Below are 24,865 nucleotides of genomic sequence, written 5' to 3'. Positions count from 1 at the left end.
GCCCAGAGACTCTTCGGCACTTCTCATCTGGGAAGCTTGCTGTCAGACCTTAGCAGGGCATGCTGTGTGCTGGCTGGGTAACGGTTCAGGAGCTGCTGGACGGTTTCTCTGAGACTGGTATCTCCCTCTATTCCCTGAGAGATATTTAGGGGAGGGATCTTGTTCCCTCTTGGAATGCCTGGCCATCCTTCACTGGCGGAACATGTAAAGTAGACTGTACCTTCAGCTCGGGTCCAAATTAGTCCTTCTTGATACTCCTTGTAAAGTCTTCAGATGATCTGATCAGTGAGGGGCTCAGCCCTCTTTTAAAGCGAAACAGGCCACAATGATTGGTGTAGGCTAAGCCCACCTTAATGAACCAATCCTGGATCCCTACCAACAATCTTCAGTTATGCTTCAGGTCAGAATCTGGGCACTTGGCAACAGACAGGGCAACAATGACAACATATACTTCTAAGTCCCACCCATCTTCCTGTTTGATGAGCCCAGAGCAGCGCTTGATCACAACATGGGCCTTCTTTGAAGTAGAGGGTTGCAGGCAGACTTGTGTCTCCTACAATTCACATACTTCCCTGCTCTGAAATGAGTGGTTCCAGATAGGACATTCACTGCCCTTTCATATCAAGGTGGGGTGTTGGTACCAAGTTGACACATTGCATTACAAAGAGGTGTTGGTCTTTGGTCTCCATTGTCACTTCCTGCACCCAGGCCTTCCGTGAGGCCTGCTAATTAACATTCTTCAGTATTCGCCATCACCAGCAAGGTGAAACAATGGAGATGCTAATCCATGGGGCCTTGAAATGCTAACCAGGCTGCCCACGTCCAGAGGCTTTTGATATACCTACAGCTGTCAGGTGTCAGCTACACATGACAGGGTAGGGCGGCCCTGGTAAACTGTGTCCTTCCAGAGTACATGACTATTTTTCTGCTGTGCAGTGAGCGTGGAAAGTATGTTATGTTATCTTATGTTATGTGAACTTTTAAAGCGCACTGTCACCAGCGGTATCTTGGAGCTAAGAAGAAGAGAGGGAGGAATACCAGTAAGGCCAAATCATGAGTTAGAAGAGCAAGGTCTTAACAGATTTTCTAAAGGCTAGATGGTTAGGTATAGCCCTAATCTTTGGTGGCAAGTTGTTCCACAATTGAGCCGTAGCCACAGAAAAAGCCTGACCACCAATCCGTTCACAACGGTATGGGGGGACCACCAATAGATCGGCTGAAGAAGAGCATAGTAAACGGGAGGGGAAGTAGCGTACAAACTTGGACTTGAGATATTCTGCCCCCTGTCCATGAAGAGCTCGGTGAACAATGCAGAGAGACTTAAACTCAACTCTCTGTGCAACCGGGAGCCAGTGTAGAGTACGTAAAAACCAGAGTGATATGACCACCGTAGGGGGAGCCGGTCGCAGTGCGTGCAGCCAGATTTTGAAGGCGCTGGAGCCACTGGGTTAAGCCTTTAGGCTGCATCAGATATAATGAATTACAGTAGTATAGTCGACTGAGCACCATGGCAGCAAAAACCGGAGGATGGAGAGAAGCAGGCAAAAGTGGAAGAACCTTCTTCAGTATCTTAAGATGGAAATGACCACCTTTGCATACAGCTGAGACTTGGTCATTCATAGATAATGTCGCGGAGAGGGTGATACCAAGATTCTTAACCTTTTTCACTGGGACAGGTAAAGGACCCAGAAATGATGGCCAAAAGGTAGACACCCAGAGTGAAGGATCAGGGGGGCACCCACCACCAACACCTCTGTCTTGTCCCCATTCAACTTCAGCCAATTTTGGCCCATCCACTCAACTACAGCAGACAGGCACTGATGGAGGCGCAACAACACCTCAGTCGGACCAAGATCGAGATGAATCAGAAACTGGGTGTCGTCGGCATATGAATAGCACCTGACGCCGAGGGAGCGGATGAGACAAATAAGAGGCCATATGTGTATGTTGAAGATAATGGGTGACGACAAGGAAGAGCCTTGCGGGACATCACAAGCAAGGTGGAAAGCATGGGAGAAATAGGGAGGAAGAGAGAGAACTTGAGCGCGGTCTGGCAGGAATGACGAGAACCATGCTAGGACCTGACCTGCAATCCCAATCTGGGACAGGTGGGTCAGCAAGGTGGAGTGGTCGACAGTGTCGAAGGCAGCTGAAAGATCTAACAAAATCAGTGCCCCCACCCCACCAGCATCAACTAGCCTGGCCATGTCATCCTGAACCGATACCAATACGCTTTCCGTGCCCGAACCAGGCCTAAAGGAGGATTGGGCAGAATCAAGCAGTGTACAGAAGAGGGGAGACCCATGATTCCAATAATTGCCTCAAAAATGGGAGGACAGAGATGGGACGAAAATTAGAAGGGAGAGAAGGGTTGAGCCAAGGCTTCTTCAAGAGAGGAATCACAGTGGCGATTTTAAGTTTAGCTGGAATAACCCCTGTCTGACAGGAAACATTTACTGATGAGGTAAGTTCGGTAGAAATGTCACCAGTGATCTTTTTAATGGCAGCTAATGGAACTATGTCCGAAGGGGAGACAGATTTAATGCACTGTATTAATGCACTGTAATGCTCGAATAACAGTTTCCTCCGAGATCAGTGGAAAGGTAGACCACTCTTTAACTTTCAGCGACCTACCCACAACAGTGTAGGCGTCATTAGCAGTAGAAGGCACCTGAGACGATTGGATGCCCCACATATTTTCTAGAGGTTGATCTCCCATTATTCATTCTTTTAATAAATAAAAAATAAAAAAGCCCATGCGTGCGCACTCTCCCTGTGCGGATGGTCGAATTCCTCACAGAGTATCATCAGTGTAGTTGGTTAATTTAACTCTCTTATGCTCTGGCAATTGGAACAGAGGAAGAGTAAACATGTTATACAAGGATGGCAAAAGGCATGACTCTTGCGGAACACCATACTGAATCTTTACCAGGTCCACCGCTGCAATGCCACTACGTAACCTAGCTGACCGATTTTCCAGGAAGGATTTAAACCATCCTGACGCTGAGGTGGAAAAGGTAGCAACCTGCTGAAACTCTCAGTTAACAGGGCATGGTCCACCGGGTCAAACACAGCGGAAAGGCCTAGCAGCATTAACAACGCAGCTTAGCCTTTGTCAAAAGATTCAAAGTTGCTCGATTTCAGATCCAGAAGAGCTGTTTCTGTCCAATGGGCAGGCCTAAAGCTGACTGCCTTTTATTCAAGATGTTATTGCTTGACAGATGTTCCAAGAATTGCACATGAGCCACTCAGTCAAGTATTTTCAGCAGGAACGCCACCTTTGTAATCGGCCGGTAGTTATGATATGATAAGTAATTATAACGTGCTTGTACTCAAGTGTTTCTAGGAATGACAAGACAGGGGAGGGGAGACAGAGGGAGGACAAAACAACCATCTTACTAGGCCTTTTGTCATTCAGATCGTGCAAGTGTGATAACGCAGTGTGCAGGGGGGAGGGTGAAGGTGGAAGTGCCAGGGAGAGGGAAAGGGGAATTGTAAACAGGGCAGAATGCTCTCTATAAGTGCAGCCAGGGCAGTACGGCTCTGGGTAAGTGCAAGTAGACAGGCGCAGTAGGCTCAGAAGCAGTGCAGGGGTAACTGGTCGTGGGGGGTTTGGAGCCCAGTGAGACTCTGAGGGTGGCCAGGCCACCAGTCAGTGCAGCAGACAGGTATGTCAGCAGAGGAGAGAGAGAGAAAAGAAGTGAAAAGGAAGATCTTGAGCTGCTTCCTGACTTCAGGTGGTCCGGCTCAAGTTTGAGAGGGGCATGGAGGCCATTCCAGAGAGAGGCGCCTGCAGAGGAGAGATATTTGCCCCCCACTCTCTGCCTGGAGAAGCGTCCGACCCCCAGAGAGTTAGAGGTTGCCTCAGCAAAGGGCTTGAGAAGGAAGATATTTAGGAAGAGACAGTTGGAAGTAGTGTGGACAATGCAGAGGGGCTTGAACTTGGCAGTCACAGGGAGCCAGTGCAGGGATTTCAGGGCTGGAGAGATACAGTCCCAGATCTTTATGCCAAGGACAAGACTTGCAGTCATGTTCTGGATTAGTTGCAGAGGGCAGAGAGTAGTGGAAGGCACATTGAGAAAGAGGCTGTTGCAGTAATCCAGCCTAGAGAGAACCAGGGCTCTGGAGACAGTGAGCGTCTGGGGGAAAGTGAGAAAAGGAAGAATACCACTGAGGAGGTGCAGCTTGTAATGGGCATTCTTGGCAAAGTATGTGATGTGAGGAGAGAAGAAGAGAGTGGAGTTGAAGATAACACCAAGGTTTTTTGCCTTACATGAAGGCAAATGAAAAGAGCCTAAGGAGGGTAGCCAGAGTGAGAGAGGGAACATGGGGGCAGGGTTTCCAATGAGAATAATCTCAGTCTTACTTGCATTAAGGCAGAGACCATTGGAGGTGCACCAATCCTGAATCATGGATAGACAGTCAGGAATGAGCAACACTATACATGTTATTCTACTGGCCTTTGTATGTCAGGTGGCTGGCCTGTTCCATCCTCAAGTCACTATCTATAACAGTGTTGCAGTTTGGTGGGCTTACCATTGTTTCATGCCCATTGCTACCCACCCCTAGGATACTAAACTGTGATTGGCTAGAGCTGATGTCCCCAAGCCTGGGACCTGCAAAGATTCTCAGCTCTCTGTGTACCTTTTCAAGATAATAAGAATGACTGTGTGTCTGCATTGTAACTTGTGTGTACCAACTTAGTCTATGAGAGTGCTCTACTGTTCGGTGCCACACTTGTCTCATATTGTAGCACATTTGTTGTGGTCCTCTGTCTGGTAGCCTGAGACTGGCTCACTTTCCCACTGCTGATCTCTGTCCATTGTCTACTTCGGCTGTGTCATGTGTTCAGAGACCACATAATTGAGCCATGCAGCTTTGAATAATTAGTGTTTTATTTGTATTTACTGCAACTGGTGCCTTTGTTGTCTGAGGATTGGAATGTCATTTGTATCTCTTGGCCTTGGCAGCGGGTCCTGTCTCAAATATCTAGCTCTCTGTCTAGCCTGAATTCAGCTCAGCTCGGCTCTTGCTGAGAGGCTTGTGGCCTGCTGTAATTTTCCTAAACCATTGTAATGTGGTTTTTACAATGTCCATGCTATACTACATTCTCCATAGGTTAGTCACACTTGGTTCTGCCAGGTCTCATAGGTGCTCCTGCAGTTCCATAGGGTAATTCTCATGTAAGCATCTGCAAGCTACGCTCAGGATCTCTTGCTTCTTGCGGTTTCTGCGTTACTGTGTTTGGCTAGTGCCAAAAATAATAAAAGCACTGACAGTATGTATATGTGTCTGTCCTCTAACTACAGAACTGTACGCTCGTGTTCTTCATGTATTCGAGTGCATGTTTGTGTCCCGAAGTGCGGATGGCACGTGTGCTTTGTGTCTAATGCTGCTATGTCGTGGTGTCTCCAACAATGTCAGCAACATGGCTTCTTGGTGCTTTAATCGAGACTGTCAACAGAGGTGTCTTTGATCATGTCCTGGTGCTCTTGATCAACACAGGGATCACTATATGTACGTCCTTACGTCGCTATGGCTGGCTGAGGGATACCTCTCGACATACTTATCAATCATAGGCCCATTGGGAAGCAATCACAAATAGAATGGGGGATTGCAGTGTTTCCTGGCCTTCCTCCTTGTTATGAATTTTGTGGGAGAGGTAGAGGGTGGTAGCATTCACCATCCCTCTTCAGTCACCCCTCTGGTCAACCTGTCAGCCACATCCTAATATGAAACAACAAGACACTTTCTGAAAGGCACCACATGTTCATTTGATGTTAATATTCATGCCCATGGGTTAACCCATGTTTCGGACTTGGGGCCTTTCTCAGAACTGGACATGTGCTATCAAAACATAGACATTATACATCAAAATATGTTTGGAGTATGGGGAAAACTCCTATGACACTCTGAATGTGACTTAGTTCAGGAATTACCTTCACCAAAATCAAAGAACTCAACTGGATAAACACCCTGGAGACAGCAGGAAAAAATAAATTAACCTTACACCTGCCTCCAAACATGAAAAAACTCAATGAGCTCCAGGAATATATAAAGAAGTTTCCATCCAGGAAAGGGAGAGACATGCTGATGAGAGCCCGTTTAAATGTCTTGCAGACAAATGAGATCTTGTCAATCAGAGGCCAGTCGGGAAATAACAGTTGTCGATTTTGTGAGATACAAGAAAAGGAAACAATCCGCCACTTGCTCCTAAAATGTGCCTCAAACCAACATATAAGAAGTCGATACTTAAAATCAACCTTCACAGATTTCATCATAAAGGACGAAGACATATGTTGGTCTCGTTTGATTGGAGGCGACAAAACATCATGGCAAATAGCTTCCTATAAAATCTTGGAAGCCATAAACTGGCCGACAAAGGCACATTTTTAGAGAGCTGTTCTCATTTTTCTTTTTTTTTCTCATACCGTCACGACCACTGACAAAAGACAGAAATCTCAAATTTTGTAAAAATCTTTTGATTAAATACAAATAAAATAAAAAAAAATTAAAAAAAATGTGACTTAGTTCAGGAATTACAGGTGCTTATCAGCATTACAACACTGTCGCAGGAAGAGCATCCCTGAATACCCCACACCTATAATTCACATCCTTATATGACAGTCCTTTTGCCCTGGGCTGCCATATCCAAACCCACTTCCCTTCATAGTACTTTGCATCAAATGGGTTGACCAACTTCATTGAGCTAGTTGGGAACAGATCGCTTTGAGCAATTCTCTCCCTTATCTTGTCTCTTTCTGCGACAATCTCATCCTTTGCTCCTCCTATGTACACATCCATCAGGATCTGCATTCTGATAGCTTCCTATGCTGTTTTCTTGCACCTGGTCATACAGATTTTGATCCCACACATAGATGTGGCTGCCAGTACCAGGGCTCCCTTTATCACCTTTAGTTCATCTGACAACCATGATTGCATCCAGGACCATGTGTACGCTATCCAGCTCTGGTCCTCTCCCATTCCTCTTGCTTCATCTTCCATTTTGGCAGGAATTCGCATTTTGATAGGGTTCCCTTATCTTCATCTTTGGCAGGTATGAATGTGCAACATGAACTCCCTATTTTTGCGCAAACTCCTCCTTCCATCGCTGTGAGGAGGTCCAGTACGTATCTGTTCTGGAGTGCCACCAACCTTATCGCTTTGAGCTCTGAATTTATGGCGTTGAACCCATTCACGGTAATATCAATCATTACCATCAGCTCCCATCGAGTGATCCGTAACCACTTGGCATTTGTGTACATCTGTACAGAGGGTATTATTGATGCAAATAACATGTGTGTCCTGCTGAGCAGTCTGTGTTCTGCTGGAACTTCATCTAGTGCTGCTTCTGATGCAGCTGAGAAGAAATGTCCTCTTCTCTTTATGCTGCTCAATTCAGCTTGTTTCTCTGCCTTCTCTGCTGTAGCAGTTGGTGCCCACTCCACTGACCTCTTCTATCTTTTATTGTTGTCCATTTTTGGGAACTCATTGAGCTTTATATCCTTTCTTGGGATGACCAATGAAGGCATATTGATGTGTACCTATGAGCAAACTCATCCCGAATCAGGTGGCCACTTCTAGTACGCTTTCGATCCAAACGCCCAATAGTGATCCATCAGTACGGCTGTTCCTGCTCTCAAAGCTGCAAGTTGTTCAATGCTCTTGCACCCAACATTTTCGCAAACTTCTGCTTTGCCATTTTTCTGATAGCACAGTGCTGCCATCTTCAAGAGTATTATCGGCATCTGACCAGCTTCATTTTCTACCCACGTCAGTAACCTTGCACTTGCTTCCCATTCTTTAAGGAATTTGGCATTTTATTTCTCTGCCTCTTGTTCACTGGCGATTGGGCTATTGTCAGAGCTTTGCTTCCCGCCACTCCATCTTGCCATCCATCGTTGTGTATATTTGACCATACACTCTGTGGTCTCTCCCAGCAACCAGGCTCTCCCCCTGTTTCCCTCACTTTTGTCCAAGGGCATGTCAGTTCCTTCAAGGTGATAGTCTTTGTTTCTCCCCTTTTCAGGTCCATCAGCTATGTACTATATAGCCTCATCTAGCTCCCAATAATTGTTCATCATGTCTAATGTCTTTATGTAATTATCTTTGTACGGTAAAAGTTCCTTTGGGCATCCATCTCAACGTTGCTGACTTTCCTTCAACTCTTCCTCGAGTTTGCACAATCGAGAGGCATCAGGCATTGTGCTTGTGCTGCTGGTATTTCAGTTGCTATGAACGTTCTGGAGGCACTCATTGCATTAAGGAGCAGCCATAACAGCTCTCCCTGGTGGTGTCCTTAACTACATTTGTTATGTGTTTGTACCACATGTTGTTAAACACTCGAGCAGTGTTGGTGAGATACATGTCTACCCCTTCATGTCTATGTCAACACTGTGCTTACCTCTCCTTACCATATCAGCAGTGTTCTCTCATCCACCTGACATGGTCGTTCCATCTGCTTGGGTCGGGGGAAGGTTAATAGAGGGTACAGCGGTAGCCGTTCCAGCAACATATAACTGCCAGAATACAAACCCTATCAACCCACTGGGAAGTAATAGACATACCATAATGATAATGTTCATATTGTTTCCCTCATTTTCACTTACACTGCTTGATCCTTGCAGCTCAGAGATATAGTTGCCTGCCTGAAATTTGCGATGACATTTGTTACTGTGTTAGCATTGTAAATATTCTTAAGCCCTGTAAACCAAATAATCACTCATTTCAAAAGCAAACACCTCCTCCCACACCTTTCTTACTGATGGGTCTCTTAATGTGGCAAGTACCCGGGTTCCACCATACTCAAATTGTGGGTATGTTTGCGCCAGTACTCTATAAAGGCAAGATAATATATTCCAGGGGATCGTGCTCTGAATCGATTGGGTCTCCTTACAGCATGGGCAAACTGGTTAAAGAAAGTAACTGGGTAATGAGTGGAAGGTAACATGGGTGAAAACAAACAGTACAATTCCCTCGGCTTTCACGTAGGCTCTGCATGTGCGGAAAAGGAAAATAATAAACAGTGTATCTTTAATTGATGTCTACAAGTGTTCCAGTCTCTACTTCTGCTGCTTGGGAGCGCGTGACCATTGGATGCCCTGGTCTCCTTAGTCGTGTCAGTTCAGAACACACTTGTCGCTCTCCTAGGTGATGAAAGCTGGCTCTGTCGGTCATGGAAACTCTGTTGCCAGGTGAGGCCACTGCTTTGCAGGGCATGACCGTTTTACCGACTAACTTGACAGCACGGTCGGCCACCTGTTCCACGATGTGGGGTCCAGTGAACCGGGGCACATTCCAGCGCCTAATAAAAATACGCAAGAGGACAATGTCCCCAACCTTCGCAGTGTTTTGAGTTCACAGTCTTGTGGTGTGTTGTTGCACTCAATCACTTCGCTGTCTTCTGGGCCTTCCTGGATTTTCTGTATCTGGTGAGAGATAAAAGAAGCGCTAGCCACCAAAGAAGTAATGTATTCATCCATTTCCTCTCCTAAGACATCTGTGCTAAACTCACAGTCCTTCAGTGCACTTGTGGGAGGAGCCAGGGGAAGATGCATGCGTCGTCCTGACACCACCTCATGGGGCGTTAAATGGTGGTCAGACCCTAGCTTATTGCGCAGTGCAAACAGTGCAAGGGGCAAACAGTGCAACCAATTCTTCTTGGTGCTTTGCTGTGTCTTGGCTATGCACTCCTTTAGGAGTCCATTCAGGTGTTCACATATTCCATCTGCTTGTGGGTGGTACCCACAGGTGAACTTATGATGAATGCCTAACAGTGTTGTGATATGCTGAAACATTTTGTTGGCGAAGTCAGGTCTGTTGTCAGACTTGTGCATTGCGGTTCTCTCTCAGTTCCCATAATTCCCCAAAATATGCTGTGTATTTGGCCTCAAAATCTGATGCTTCATTCCCTCTTAGGGTCTTCCCCTTTGGTGTGGGCTTGGCACTTCACTATGCTAACTGTGTTGGCCATGCAATTACCTCGATCAATCTGCCCAGTAGAAGTGCATGCTGTCCTGGAGTTCCATCTGTCCTCCTGAATCCTCTCTTGAGCCAACATGGCAAACCTGAGTGTACTGTGGACATCACATAGGTGGAGTCAGACTACACTGTCACTTCCTTTTCCACACTATGTTCCAGTGCTAGTATTAGGGCCACTGCTTGTACTGAATAATGGGATGGCTGTCGCGCACTTGCCCCTTGTCCCTTCCTCCTTCAGTCTTACCGCTGCAGTCCCAGTATGTCTGACCCCATCAGTTTTATCAATTGTTGAAGAACTGTCAATGAAGAGCAGGTCACCCCCCTCACGTGCATCCTCCTCTAGCTTGTGTGTCTCACTGAACTTTTCTATGTTCTTCATGCAGTCATGTGCATAGTCTGCTACTTTTAGGACATCTGCCAAAAGTCTTGCTGGGTTTACAGTCTTGCATCCCTCTATCTTCAGCCCTACATTTGATAGTATCACCTTGTACCCTGATGCTCTCTGTGTAGCCAGTGTGCTCTTTGGCTTCAGCAGTATCGCAAAGAGGGTGTGCTCCATGTAAAGAGTGGTGGTGCACCCCATGGCTATTGCTGGTGACGTCTGCTTTGTGAAAATAGCAGCTGCCAAAGCTTGTTCACACGGAAAAAGTCCACTCATTACTGGAGCAAGTTGCCCACTGTAGTACGCTATTGACTTGTGGCCAATGCTTGTCTTTTGTGTCAGTACTACCTTCATCACTGTGCCGTCAGTGTGTGAGAACAAAAATAATTCCTTTTTGTAGTCTGGAATCCCTAGCTCTGGGTCTGTGCTTATTGCTTCCTTCAGTTCATCGAATGCTTCGGTCATTTCAGTGGTCCATGTCAGCGTTTTGCTGCTCTTCTGTGCTTCCTTCTGGACACACAATTGTGGCCTTGTGTATGTGCTGTAGTCAAAGACCCATGCTCTGAAGTAGTTGCACAACACTAAGAACTGTTTCATTTCCCTCAAAGTCATGGGTTTTCTTGTTTTACATATTGTCTCTGCTCTCTCTGGGGTAATCTGACCGCCAGTTTGGGATATCGTCTTTCCAATGTAAAGTACCTCTTTCTGACAATACTTGAACTTGGCCTTGTCCACCTTGTACCCCTTGTCAGCTAACACAGTCAACATGTGTACTGAGTCCTGTCTACAATTTTTCTCTGTCTGGCTGCAAATCAAAATGTCATCTACATACTAAAAAACTGTGCTCTCCATCTGTATGTTGCACAAGTCCATCTGTATCTCCCTGTTAAAGATGGATGGGGACTCGCAGTACCCCTGATGAAGCCTAGTATGTTTAAACTTCTGGTTTCTATACATAAAGCTGGTCAATTATTGTGAGTCTGGGTGTAAGGGTACTGAGAAGAACGCATTCTTCAAATCAATCACTGCAAAACAGGCAGCTTCCACCAGTATGCTGCACAACATTGGTGCTGGATTTGCAACTAAAGGATACTCTGCTTCTATAATTTGATTAAGAGGACTTACATCCTGTTTGAAATGCCATGACCCTACTTTTGCCTTGCACACAGGATACACTACGGTGTTGCATGGGGATTCTGATGGCACTAGAATGACTCTCTCAATCAGTGCTGTGATTGTCTCATACATTCCCTCATCTGCTTCCTTCATTAGGGGATACTGTTTTACTCTTGGTAAAATTGCTCCTGGTTTCAACTTGATCTTCACTCCCCCTTGATGTGGCCCACGTCATTGGGATTTATGGTCCATATGGTGCTGGTACCTTGGCCATGTCCTCCTCCCAGAATGAGGGTGGTGCCTCCAGTGCCATTGCCATTCTCTGTAACACTTCTCTGTAGTGTATCTGTAACCAGTACATTACACTCATTTCGAACACCATCTCCAGTTCCTGTCTCTCATCCTTGAATAGTTTGTTGTCTGTTACTGTGGTCAGCCTGCACCCCTCTGCTACTGCGATCACTGCTATCCATGCCCGCACTGTGGCATCCATCCCTTGAACTGCATTCTGATCCTCTCTTGCCACCACTGCCTCTATTTCTATGGGAACTATTCTTCCTTCTGGCTTGCCCAGTGGTAACTCATGCCGGAATAGGTACTCATTAGGTATTTGTCACATCTTGCCTGCAATCCCTGGAAGCCATGCAATGGCAATGTCAGTTCCATAATGCGGCCACTGGCACCCCCTCTGTACGGTGCATCCACAATATGATTGAACACTCTGCTTTACTTTAAGCATGTGCATGCCTGGTGTAGACCACACTATACCCGTGTCTGGGAATTAGATGGTCATGTTCAGTCTGCTCATAATGTCCCGTCCCAGGCTGTTTACAGGTGTCTGTTGAGAGTAAAGTAAAGACAGTGATCGATCGTGATTTCCTATAGAAAGTGAAATATTGTCTGTAAAAGAAACCACTTCCTGAGCCCCAGGGAATCCTTGAATGTTCATGGCACTGCCCGACAATGTAAATGCTCCTTCCCTAATGCAGGACCTAGTCGCACCCGTGTCAACAAGAAAGCAAAACATTTTGTTACCTACCACCCCTATTAGAGGTTCCTCCGCAGGGTTGGGTGTAATTGACAGGATGGGACAAATCAAGTTCATCTGTGGGCTGTCATATTGAGGTTACAGCGACATCCCATTTCCGGTGAAGGGGTTGTTCCCTAGCATGGTATCTCCTCCCAGTTGTCTGACAGGGACTGTTGCCAATGTGTCCACATGTGATGGTGTTTCATTGTGTGTTATCTGTGGTAATTGCTGTGTGCTCCCTCAAATGTGTGGTGCTTGTAAATACTGTGGTACCAGTGCTGGCATCTGGGGTACCTGCATTTGTGTGTGTGGTGCTTGCGCCTGTGCCTGTGGCATTTGCTGATATGTGCCCTGCATCTGTCCTTGCTGTTGTTGGTCCTGTGCTATATAATCATCCTGGTCCCCTTGATATGGCTGTTGACCCTGCCCTCCTCAATTCTATTGCATCCTCCTGGACCTCCATACCCTTGAAATGTGTCCTAACTGGCCACAGGTAAAAACACTGGGGTGGCTTCCTCACTTGCCCTTGAAAACTCCCCAAAAAGTCTGCAGGGTTCTGCTGTACCTGTTGCCCATATCCGCAAAACCCTCCGGAAAACCCCCTTGATTGTGATGCATTTGTAGTCCAAAGCCACGCCCTCTCTGTTGGGCTCCATTCCTCAGAACCCTTGCTGTGGTCCACCCTACCCAATAAACCCTCCTTCCATGAGCGGTGTAAACTGTTGTGGCTGCTGCTGCTGCTGTACCTTTAGGGTGGGGCTGGTTATAACCACCCCGCCATCGTATATTTCGATTGTTTTTCTATACTAGTTTCACTTCATCTGACTTCCTGTCTTCTGCCTTTTGCTTAACCTTCTCTTGCCACAGTCTATAATGATGAACTATCATGAGCTGTATCTCTGGCTATCCTTTTGCTTTCATCCCTACTAATTTCCTTAAACTCTTCTGAACTGGCTCTGGTAGCCTCTGCACTAGTATGGGGTAAACTATTGCTACTGTTTTGTCCCAAGGCTATCGAGTTTCGAGGCGCCAAAGCCCTTGAATCTCCTGAATGTACAGCACAGGATCTTCACCTTCCCTCATTTTGGATGACATAATCGTCCCTATGTCTGACGTGTCTGGGCACTGTGTCCTCAATGCTTACCATCACCCCCGGGAACCCTACGCTTTCTAAGTCATCATCTGTGTCTCCTAGGATCGATACTAGGGGCCCCTTTACATCTTGCATGGCTAGCCTATGGCCAGCTGTCATTTTCTCTATGTCATAAATCAATTTTTCAGCTCCTGCACTTAATGATGATAGTCTAAAGTTGACATTCTCCTTGTCTGTGTGCTTCCATGGCACATACTGAGGTTGCACTCCTCCTCTCTCTAATAAGGGCATCTGTGTGAATGCTGCCTCCTCCTCGTGTGTCCTCCTGGTCAGTCTCACTTGTCGGTCCCCTCTCTCGCTCTCGATGCCAGCCCATACATCTATTGGTTCTAGTACTCTCCTGCTGTTGTCATACACTCTAGTCAACCGTCCCTGTGAACAAGCCATTGCTGTCTTCCCTTTCCTTCATCCTGCAAGGTCTCTGAGTCTATCGATATATGTAGTGGTGCTGTGTGAGGTGCAAAAGATGTTCACCTGCTGTTCCTGCTCCTCTGAGCAGCCCCCTCCTTCTCCCTGTGCGTGCATACTAAACTCCCATGACACCCGTTTATCTGTCTCTGTGCTACTTGTGTCTTTACCACTCTTATTGCTTGTTCATCCTCCTCTCTGCACGCCCGTTCCCTTGCCAGTATATCCAAATGTAACTTCCTCTGCTCTCTCTCAGCTAACTACCCTTTTTCCTGCTCTGCTATCTCTCTTCGTCTTTCTATCTTGTACAACTCCCTCCCTCTTCTCCCTAATCTCCCTTTCCTCACTCTTTCTTTCCTTAAGATCACTCTCAATCCTTTCTTCCCGTTCCCTCTCCAGGCATTCCTTCTCCTCCTCCCTCCTTCTCTCTCTACCTTCCCTTTTTAGTTTCTCTTCCTTCCTCCTCTCTCTGTCCTCTCATTCTAGCCTTTCCTCTCAGTCCTTCTCCCTCATTTTCTCCTCATCCATTATCTCTGCCCAGTCTATTGCTTCGCTGCTCCTCTTCAAGCCCTCAATTGCCTTAGTCACCCCTTCTGCCTCTCCATCTGTCCTCCCCTGCAATTTAAGAGTACCTATACTGCTATCCATTCGTTAGTTGCTATGCCCTCTAACCCTTCCTTCATGCCCTGCTGCATCTCGCTGCTCACCCCCTGATCAATGGCTGACTGTCCTGCCCGTTTCGGCCTCTACTCTTTGGTATATGTTGGTGGTTTATATGTCGGATTTCAGTACCCTTCTGCTGCCCTTAACTCTCGCATTGGGTACATCCCTTGCTCATCATCTGTGTCATCGGATGCTACACTCAGAGGGACATGGGGAGGTGCGGAGGGATGAGTCTCTGGCTCCTTTACCTCCTGCTGGCTCAGCATCCACTGATGCCACGCGGTATCCCCCTCGCCCTCCTGGAACATGCGCCACAGTTTGAATATGGCCATGCTTTTTGTCAATTTCTTCCCCTTATAGGTACCCTGTATGTGTGTCAATAGGGATTGCTGCACGTCTTTGGAGAAACTTCCACAAGGTGGCCATGGTCTAGTTAACTTCCATCGGTACCCTTGGACCATTGTATGCATTATTTGCAAATCTTCTCTCAATAAGAAGGAAGTGTCTTACACAGGTGCTGATGGGGCATGTGCCCCCGCATTTTCCCTGATACATTTCTAGTACCTTTTACCTGACCTCAAGTCGAGGGTTTCGATAGTCTGCTGTTTAGGGAGAAAGGCAAAATATAATAATAATACTTTTCAGTTTCTACGAGCCTCTGGTTCCACAATTTATCAGGTGTGCTCTGCGCACCACCCCTCCTTCACAATTGTATGGGAGGAAAGGTCCTTGAGACTCCCTCCCCTCCATTCAACCCACGTGCAGATTATGATTTGTCCACCGGCCACCCATGCCTGTGGCCAGGTATGCAAGATGGCTGCGGGACGACCCATATGTATGCACACATAGACCAGAATGCTTATCCCAGACTCCATTTTGTACCACAACCAGACTCCATTTTGTACCACAACTAGACTCCATTTTGTACATGGTACCACAGGCCTCATAGACAAAGGTTGCCTGCAGAGCCGCAGCTCTCCCCTCGAGATCGCGCACAGCGAGTCAGTCATCGCCCTCACCCTCCTCCCCTCTGCATCCCTGCAGAAGGCCTGTTCCAACAGGAGACTAGGCGCCAACAAGCTACATGACAAACACTGTATCTTTCACCTTACGCAGTTCATCACTGACCTGTGAATGACCGGGCAAAGGCTTGGGTTTGAGGAAAACAATTAGTCTCCACTAACATGTCCCGTCCCCTGGCAGACCCCACATTCATGGCATATATTGTGATTAACCCCTCAACCTTGCTCTCATTTGAAGTAACAGATATAGATCCTATGCCTGTGTGCCACCCTGGTTCACCCATACTGCTAATCCCTCTGTGAAGGTTATAAATCCTCTCATGTAGGTGTGTATTAAGGGGTTAAATTCAGAAAACGAAACAAGAAGATCCTCACCTATTTTTACCGCACACAAAGCCATTGGTTATATGTCTAAGCCCCATATTGTTGAACAAATCTTGTTCTTCTTAAAACACTCACTGTAATGTATGATATGCCAATTTACTTGTTCGATGTAATGCAAGGTACACAATCCAGATGCTCACTAGCCTTTCAAATATGTGTGTGTTCACAAATATGCTCAAATTGCATACTGTTCCAAATGTATATAACACAAGATGGTGGAACCACAAGACTGATGTAGATAGAATTTACTGTGTAACATGGTGCTCATGAAAAAACGTAAACGTGTGACCTATATTGTGATCATAGCTCGCATATTATTCGATGTACCTGTAACCACACTGGCCTAATCCTACCTCATGTTTTAATGATTTGTATGTAGCCCCGCAAAGGAGACCAGCTAGAGGCCACAGGGCTCTCTCTCCCTTCTTCTGCAGCATCGCGTTCTCAGCCCCCGCTATTCTCCCCCTCAGGCTGGGCTGACAGCTAAAGGCCCTTGTTTTACTGATGCTGTAATGTTACAAATGTACCCCCTCACCGTTCTGCTGAGCCCGCACCAAGTATCCACCTCCCCCTAAGCCTCCTGACACACGATGCCACCATAAAACTTACTCTGTAAATCCATACTCCAGTTAAAGAAATATGGGCAGCAAGCCCCTCATCCCACCGCCTTTTTGATGTACCAGCTATGTGCCCTCTGCCTCGATTGTATCCCAGTTCACCCGGACCCCGACTGACCATGGTGGCAGTATATTCACTCTAGCACTAACATACTATAAAGATGTCCCCCACTAGATCTAACAAAGCAGAATGATAGAGGTATCCCTGACATGTGCCCCCTGATAAGGCACCTGAACCCATGAGGCAGTCCCTTTATTGTATAGTGTTTTTTTTATGATGATGAGATAAGAGCACCTAGAGTTATGTGCTATTTCTCTTGTGATGTTAGCTTAACGACTTGTAGGATTTACAGGGCATTATGAAGTATAGTTAACACTGAATGAGTATGTGTGGCCACAAGGGCAAATGTTAGTGCATCCAAGATGCATCAACTCAGACGTCTCCTGATCCGATACTCCACCCCTTTGAGCCCAGCTGACCTCCAAGCATCACCGTGACACCACACGGAGCCTCACCAATCCTGAAGCTTCAACCCTATACATTCTATACTGATTTTCCCCTTTGCCCAATCTCATCGATTCATGTAATCCCTAGCTCCCACGTCATAGGTGTCGTGGTTTTGTAACAAAATGTAGATGTTTTCTGATGTTTGGGAGAGCGCTCTCGGAGTTTGCAGAGTTCTCTGCTTGCCCTATTTTGGTTTTGGATACAATTACTTTTTATCCTCACCCGCACTTGGTCTTGGTCTGATTCCCTCCTGGGGTGTGTCCATTATTGACTCTCATTGGGGAGTTTGGTGTTGCATTTTTGGGGGCGCTCACCTTCACAATCACTGCCTCCTCAGGCACACCCACAATCTTGTGCATGCGCCTTCCGCACACTGCCCCTGGTCCACCTCACCTGCCAATCCCAAGTTTCCAATACTAGCTCCTCACCGCTGCATCGCCTAGCGTGCAAAGCGTCTCACTCCAAGAGACTTAACCAATCAACTCACCTTCCGTCATCTAGGCCAGCTTCTTTGCTAAATCTTACAGGGATACCGTCATCTATGACTCCAGCTAAAACACCCAACTCACCGGAATACCTTTATTTGCAAATCTTCTGTCATCCATGCCCTCAAGTCAATAGTCTAGGTTATTCACCAGAACCTTTTACCTGTAAAACTGAATGTGCCCTAAACATAGAAAACAAACTTCTACCTCTGCTCCTGTCCTTACTTACTTTGACAATACTAGACAATACTTTGACAATACTCAATGATACTAAACAATACTCTACAATACTCAATACTCTCCCTCACACCCACAGTTGACGTTAGACTGGGTCAAGGCGCTCACCTCCCCGTCTTGGTCTGCCTGGACAACTCGCTGACTTCGGACTGGATGATTCACAAGGGGTGGCCTTTCCACTGACACGCGTTTTGCCATTGTTCTCAAAATATGCGAGGGTCCTGCAGCCTCTCAGGTTCGGCAGCGAAGGAGACGACCTGGTGTCGGGCTGGCGCAGCCAACCATTCACTTTGCTACCAACTTGTTGGGAAGCACTTCCAGGTATGCCAGAGAGCCACTGGAAGTCCTCAGACTCTTAGAAGACCCAACACCGGCCCCAGGATAAACGGAGGACTCAGTCAACGGCAAGTTCAAACTGCAGTTTATTACAAACAAAACCAACAGGGAGTAGCACAGGAACAGGAGAAATCCATGTACATCTCTCTCTTCCTCGGCTCGCAGGCCAGTTTTACTCTAGTGAGGCCTCAGCACCATGTCACTACTTGGGCCCTTCTCCAGAAAACCTATTGGGCCTCCTAATTGGGTATTGAGCATTGTACCACCTACAGTGGACACTATACATGTTATTCTACTAGCCCTTGCATATCAGGGGGCTGGCCTAGTCCATCCTCAAGTCACTATCTATAACAATGTTGCAGTGTGGTGAACGTACCATTGGTTCATGCCCGTTGCTACCCACTCCTAGGATACTAAACTGTGATGGGCTAGAGCTGACATCCTCAGGCCTGGGATCTGCAAAGATTCTCAGCTTTCTCTGTACCTTTTCAAGGAAATAAGAATAACTATGTGTCTGCATTGTAACTTGTGAGTGCTCACCTGTCCGGCGCAACACTTGTCTCATATTGTAGCATTTTTGTTTGCGGTCCTCTGTCTGGTAGCCTGAGACTGGCTCCCTTTCCCACCGCTGATCACTGTCCATTGTCTACTTCGGCCGTGTCACGTGTTCAGAGACCACGAATTTGAGTCGTGCAGCTCTGAATTATGTATGTTTTATTTGTATTTACTGCAACATGTACCTTTGTCGTCTGGGGATTGGAATGTCATTTGTATCTTTTGGCAGCGGGTCCTGCCTCACACGTCTCGTTCTCTGTCCAGCCTGAATTCAGCTCAGCTCAGCTCTTGCTGAGAGGCTTGTGCCCTGCTGTAATTTTCCTAAACCATTGTAATGCGGTTTTTACAGTGTCCATGGTATACTACATTCGCCATAGGTAAGTCACACTTGGTTCTGTCAGGTTTCATAGATGATCCTGCAAATGTAAGCATCTGCAAGCTGTGCTCAGGATCTCTTGCTTCTTTCAGTTTCTGCGTTGTGTGTTTGGCTAGTGGCAAAAATAATAAAAGCACTGACAGTGTGTATATGTGCCTGTCCTCTAACTATAGAACTGTACGCTCGTGTTCTTCATGTATTCGAGTGGGTGTTTGTGTCCCGAAGTGCAGATGGCAGGTGTGCTTCATGTCTAATACTGCTATGTCGTGTTGCCTCTAACGACATCAGCAACATGGCTTCTTGGTGCTTTAATCGAGACTGTCAATAGAGGTGTCTTCGATCATGGCCTGTGGCTCTTCATCCACACAGGGATAGATCTGTACGTCGTTGGGTCAGTATGGCTGGCTGAGGAGATACCTCTTGATGTACTTATCAATCATGGGCCCATTGGGAATCCGTCCGAAATGGAATGGATGATTGCAGTGTTTCCTGGCCTTCTTCCATGTCATAAATTTCGTGGGAGGGGGTGGTAGCATTCCCCATCCCTCTTCAAAGGGAAAATTCCAGTGGCAAAAGAGTGATTGCAAAAATCGGCCAAGGTTGGAGCGAGGGTTTCAATGTGATCCTTGATGTTTCTGGAGGAGCAGGGGAGCACCTGTTTGGACGACACTTTCATTATCGGACTTGTCTAGAAACATTATCAGGTGTAGTTGGAGAGAAAGAGGAGAAGGGAGGAGGAGAGGGAGAGGCTGCTGGAGGGGAGAAGCAGAGGAAGAGGAGAGAGAGGACAGGATGGTGAAGTGAGAAGCCTGAACCGTACAGAGGGCTTGGGAGGAAACAGTACAGGGGTAGACTGCTGAAGGACTGGCCAGCTCCTTGCAGATTTTAAAGAGTTTGGCTGTGTTGTTAGAGGCCGCACAGACTCAGGTTCGGATGTGGGCTCTCTTCGTGGACCAGACAGAGTCTGTATTGCCTTTGGAGCAGTTGGACGGGATAAGGGGATCTAGACCAAGTTTATCTTCACTAGTGGAGTAATCCACGAATTCTTCAAGCAATTAGGGACCTGGCGCTCCATAAATGACAAGTTTACAAATGTAGTTATAGCTGGAATCAATAAAGGTAAATATCCTTAACTATCATAGCAGGACAAACGTCACCCTTACAGCTAGTTGGCTTAAACTGAGCAATGATGTCTCTCATATCAGCCTCTGTCACAGTTTGAACCACAGGAAAAACTGGAGGTCTTTCTGGTACCTCCTCCGTAACACCTGGGATATTAACATTTATCAAGCTGCGCTTGATATTCATATTTTCTTTGAACTTACATAGTTCATTAAAAATTGCATCTTGTATAGAGGTGCACCAGGAACTGTCTTTAGTAAACTTAACAGATTTTTTGGGTTTGGGTCCTCCAGCTCTTTCACTATTTTGAAAAGTTCTTGTGAGTCAGACTCTGCATTCACAATCCTGGTGTTTAGCTGGAACCTATATAGGGTTTCATTCATCTCCATTGAGGAGCCTTGTCCCATTGTGGCTAGCAGAGTTGTGGGCCTTATTCCGCATCAGTTCACTCCCACTGCTAGTAGCAAATGGTTAGCGAGCAGAGTGTTGTAACCTAATGCCTTTGTTGGTTTCCATCTGCTATGTGAGCTATGTGTCTGTGAGTGGAGCTTGGAGTGTTCCTGTGAGGTATGGAAGATGGGGCAAAATCACTGCGTTACAGCCATTCCGTTAGACTGGGAGACATGGCCTGCTTGGTACGCGCATCGCAAGCAGCCCCCACGACCCACAACAATGCCCCAAATATAGCCACAGTACCTCAAGGTGGGCTCTTGTTGCTTGTGGACTGCTCATCACAATCTGCTCTCCACAATGCGCTGTCGGCATCGACTGCTGTCCAAGTCTCCATTTGTGCACAAACAGTATGTACACACACATCTCATTGCTGCCTGCAAGGATGCTCTGATGCAGCCTCGTGTACCCTGCAGGACTCCTCTCCTGGGCCTTACTATACTCCAAGTAGCATGGACATTCACATCTTCTACATGCTATAGCCTCTACTTAATTTTTCCCAGGACTCAGCTCTTCACTAAGACCAACATCACCTCTGAGGCTTCACTTCTCCTTCTCTTAGATCTCCATCTCCCATAATTCTTCAGTCTCCCACCTTCCTTTTGGTTCTTTTGATCCTCGTTGCCAAATGATATATCTTCGGGTGGTTCATGCACACAAGCAGGATACACAGGAACCACCAGAGAGCCAGGGTTATAAAAGGTTATAAAAGGTACGTCTTCTTTATTAGTTACAGCTTCAGTAGGAAAGGTGAGATAAGAAGATCAGTAGTATGCTGCCTCTACCCTTGACTCTCTCCCTGCAAGTCCCCAACGGTCAATCCAGGAACACTCTCACTCGCCCCATTCCATGCCTCAGACGAACACTCCAAACTCCACTCACAGACTAGTGGCGATTTGGTTGGTACTTTAGGTTGTTTGCAAGGTCATCGACATTCAGATCTCTTAGTTGTTTCCATGTGTTGTATTGATATTGGACGTAGGTAGGTTGCTTGCTTTGTAGTTGACGGTAGTGTCCTGCATTGGGGGTGAGGTTGTGCCGGGACGAGGCAGGTCCAGGGTTTGAGTGTGGCAGGCCCTTACAGAAGGGGGATGGTTTTGGTTTGTTAGTGGGGTTTTGCTCAGAGAGAGCAGATTGTGCTTGGGGGTGGCAATCCCAAGGTCCTGGGGGGCAGACCAGGACAAAAGGTGTTTAATTCTAGAGGGTTATTTCTTGGCACACACTGGATAGTTTCTTTTTTGTTTTGAAAGGAGGGGGATGGTGTTGTAACCTAATGCCTCTGTTGGTTGGTTCACATCTGCTATGAGAGCTGTGTGTCTGTGAGTGGAGCTTGGAGTGTTCTTGTGAGGTATGCAAGGTGGTGAGTGAGAGGGTTCCAGGATTGACGGTTGGGGACTTGCAGGGAGAGAGCCAAGGGGGTGGTTCCTATGTATCCTGCATGAGTGTTGAACCACCCCAAGTTACTTCCCAGAGCTCTCCTCTGCCTTGGATGACTTGAACCTTCACATTTATGACAGAGGATACTGGAATGCAATCCCATTAAATGTTTAAAAGTGTATTCTTCTTCTTCCTGATGTCCAAAGTAGAAAAGAAGGGAGGAGTGGAAGAATCCATCCTTATAAAGGCAAAATGCAATAGGGGATTGGTCCAAAGAGAGCCTGCTCTAAGGCGATCAATTCCTGTCGGTGTAACAAGTGACCCTGGCCTTCTACCATCATACCAGAGTGCCTTGTCTTGAATGTCTTGAAGGTAATGGAGGGAAAAGAGAGGAAGAGAGGCATGATACCAATCCAAGACAGGGAAACCCCTCCTCAGCCTTAACTTCCATCTCTGGCTCCTCTAACTATACACTTTCCCATGCCTGCTGAGATCAAAGGCCCTCTGTGGTGCAACATCCTGGCGTTAGACTATCTTTGTTAGGTTAGTGCCACCTTTGAAGCACAGACCCTCAGGAGATCTCCTTCTGGACCTGGAGGGGAGGTGTTCCCCTTCTCTGTGGATATCAATAGAGGCAGTTCCTGGCTATTTTCACATTGGGTTGAGTGGAGATAGCCAGGCCAGATGTGATTCCACATTACCTGGATCTGGCCTCCCAGATTTGAAAGCTGATTGATATAAGATGGTTCTAATAAGTGTGTGCTCTTTATCAGTCATCATACTAGAGACGGGCATGGCTTAATTTTTAGAGCTTACCCCGCAAAACAGTCTACATATGGCAGACAATTCAGATAATTTAGAACAGATATGTAGAAGTTAAAATGTCACCTTTGGCTTCAGTGACTTTGTGTCACAGTAGATGTCAGTGATGCACAGGCAACCTTTTAAATTACCCCCTGCCACTGGAGAGCAGCTGTAGCAAAAGTGCATGGATGCACTCTGCTGTTGGCATGAAGCTTTTACGAATGCAGATCTTCAGCAGGCCTCCCCTTCAGAAACAGAATTAACAGCATCATTTTTTATTAATAAGAATTTAAAAAGGTAGGGCTTTCACGCCCATGCAAGATGGCATTCTGTTACTTGTGAATTACATTCAGAGTGTAGGCGAAGGGCTGGAGCACTCATTTCACTTACAGGGAAAAGTATTGTGTGAAGCACCCCAATTGTTTGGAGCCATTTTACTTTTCCTGGTGAAGTAAAATGATTGTGCAACAGACCAAATGTCCACCTAGTATGAAAACTCCCTGTTTTTACAGTTATCACCAAACTCACAAAGAGGCCCTATTTAAGCACTAAAACCCAAGGGCAGGGCAACGCCATGGATTAGGTCCCAGAAAAACGTGAAGACAGAGGGTCATTTAATCCATCACATTGTCCTGCCTCTGAGGGTGCCATCGCGTTTAGCGCCCGTTGCTGTGAGTGCCTTCTGAAAAATCAGAAAGATGCAAATAGTATAATGAGTGCATCTTCCCACAGCAACACAGTGCTATGGAAAAGGATGCCTGCTATGGGAAGCCAGGTTCAGAGGTGAAGGCATAGGACTGTCTTGCCTGTCGCCTTCATGCAGGATTATGCAGGCATGCAGGGTTCTTGGGTGAGCCGAGTCCACAGGCCAGAGGTAGGTGGACTAGTGACTGCGAAGAGGGAGAGTAGCTACGGTGAACAGCAGTGCCTCAGGAAGAGGGGAGCCATGTGCTCTCTGAGACACTAATTCAGGCCACGAACAGAGATTAGTGGCAAGAAATTCCTGCATCCTGAATGGGTCAGCAATGTTCCACACATGCATGCTCAATGCCATTAACCACAAAATGATGTCCATAAGAAGTGTAGATCTTAGCTGCTGAAGGCTTTTGTTACTATGACATGTGTTATGTATAATTGTTATTTATATTTCCTTCGATAATTAAGAGTATTTTGATTGAAACATTGGAACAGAGAATTCACTGAAATGTGGGACACTGATAACTATTTTGCAGCGTTGATTCTCTGTTTTCATTAAAGCCTCCAGTCCTCAAGACCTACAACTGGTAGGATACCAAGATGAAATTCGAAAAGGGGAGAAGGTGATTTTGCAATGCAATACCACTCACAGCTGTATTGTGGAACCTCCGACAATTTCATGGACTCCAAAATTTGGAATTGTCACTGTGGAGGACAAAGATCTTGGAGATGGGAGATGGGAAGTCATTTCGAAGCTGACCTTTATTGCTTCTCAGACTCACGATACGAGATCAATGACCTGCATGATCCAGTATGGAAAAACAGGAGAATCACAAAACAAAACAACTGCAGTCTTCAGTGTTTTATGTGAGTACCTTCGAGTTGATCTTCTGTTGTCTACCTAAATACAAATCTTCTTCTTCTTCTTCTTCTTCTTCTTCTTCTTCTTCTTCTTCTTCTTCTTCTGCTTCTTCTTCTTCTTCTTCTTCTTCTTCTTCTTCTTCCTCTTCTTCTTCTGCTTCTTCTTCTTCTTCCTCTTCTTCTTCTGCTTCTTCTTCTTCTTCTGCTTCTTCTTCTTCTTCTTCTTCTTCTTCTTCTTCTTCTTCTTCTTCTTCTTCTTCTTCTCCTTCTTCTTCTTCTTCTGCTTCTTCTTCTTCTTCTCC

The 24,865-nt window shown here is 46.4% G+C and overlaps 1 protein-coding gene across 3 annotated transcripts in view; it reads left to right on the top strand.

Annotated features, from left to right (window-relative positions):
* The window catches only part of LOC138449676 (sialic acid-binding Ig-like lectin 13), a 496,560-nt gene that overhangs the window by 209,775 nt on the left and 261,920 nt on the right, over window positions 1-24,865 (top strand). For all 3 annotated transcript variants that reach the window (XM_069604788.1, XM_069604789.1, XM_069604787.1), the window contains exon 3: window positions 24,264-24,569. In XM_069604788.1, the coding sequence (XP_069460889.1) occupies window positions 24,264-24,569 (306 nt within the window). The remainder of the gene's footprint in view (window positions 1-24,263; window positions 24,570-24,865) is intronic.

The sequence above is a fragment of the Ambystoma mexicanum genome, chromosome 1p (assembly GCF_040938575.1).
Source record: "Ambystoma mexicanum isolate Mex_15411 chromosome 1p, UKY_AmexF1_1, whole genome shotgun sequence".
NCBI classification, from domain to species: Eukaryota; Metazoa; Chordata; class Amphibia; order Caudata; family Ambystomatidae; genus Ambystoma; species Ambystoma mexicanum.
Note: the sequence above shows the minus strand (reverse complement) of the source record. Positions and strands in the feature narration are given on the sequence as shown.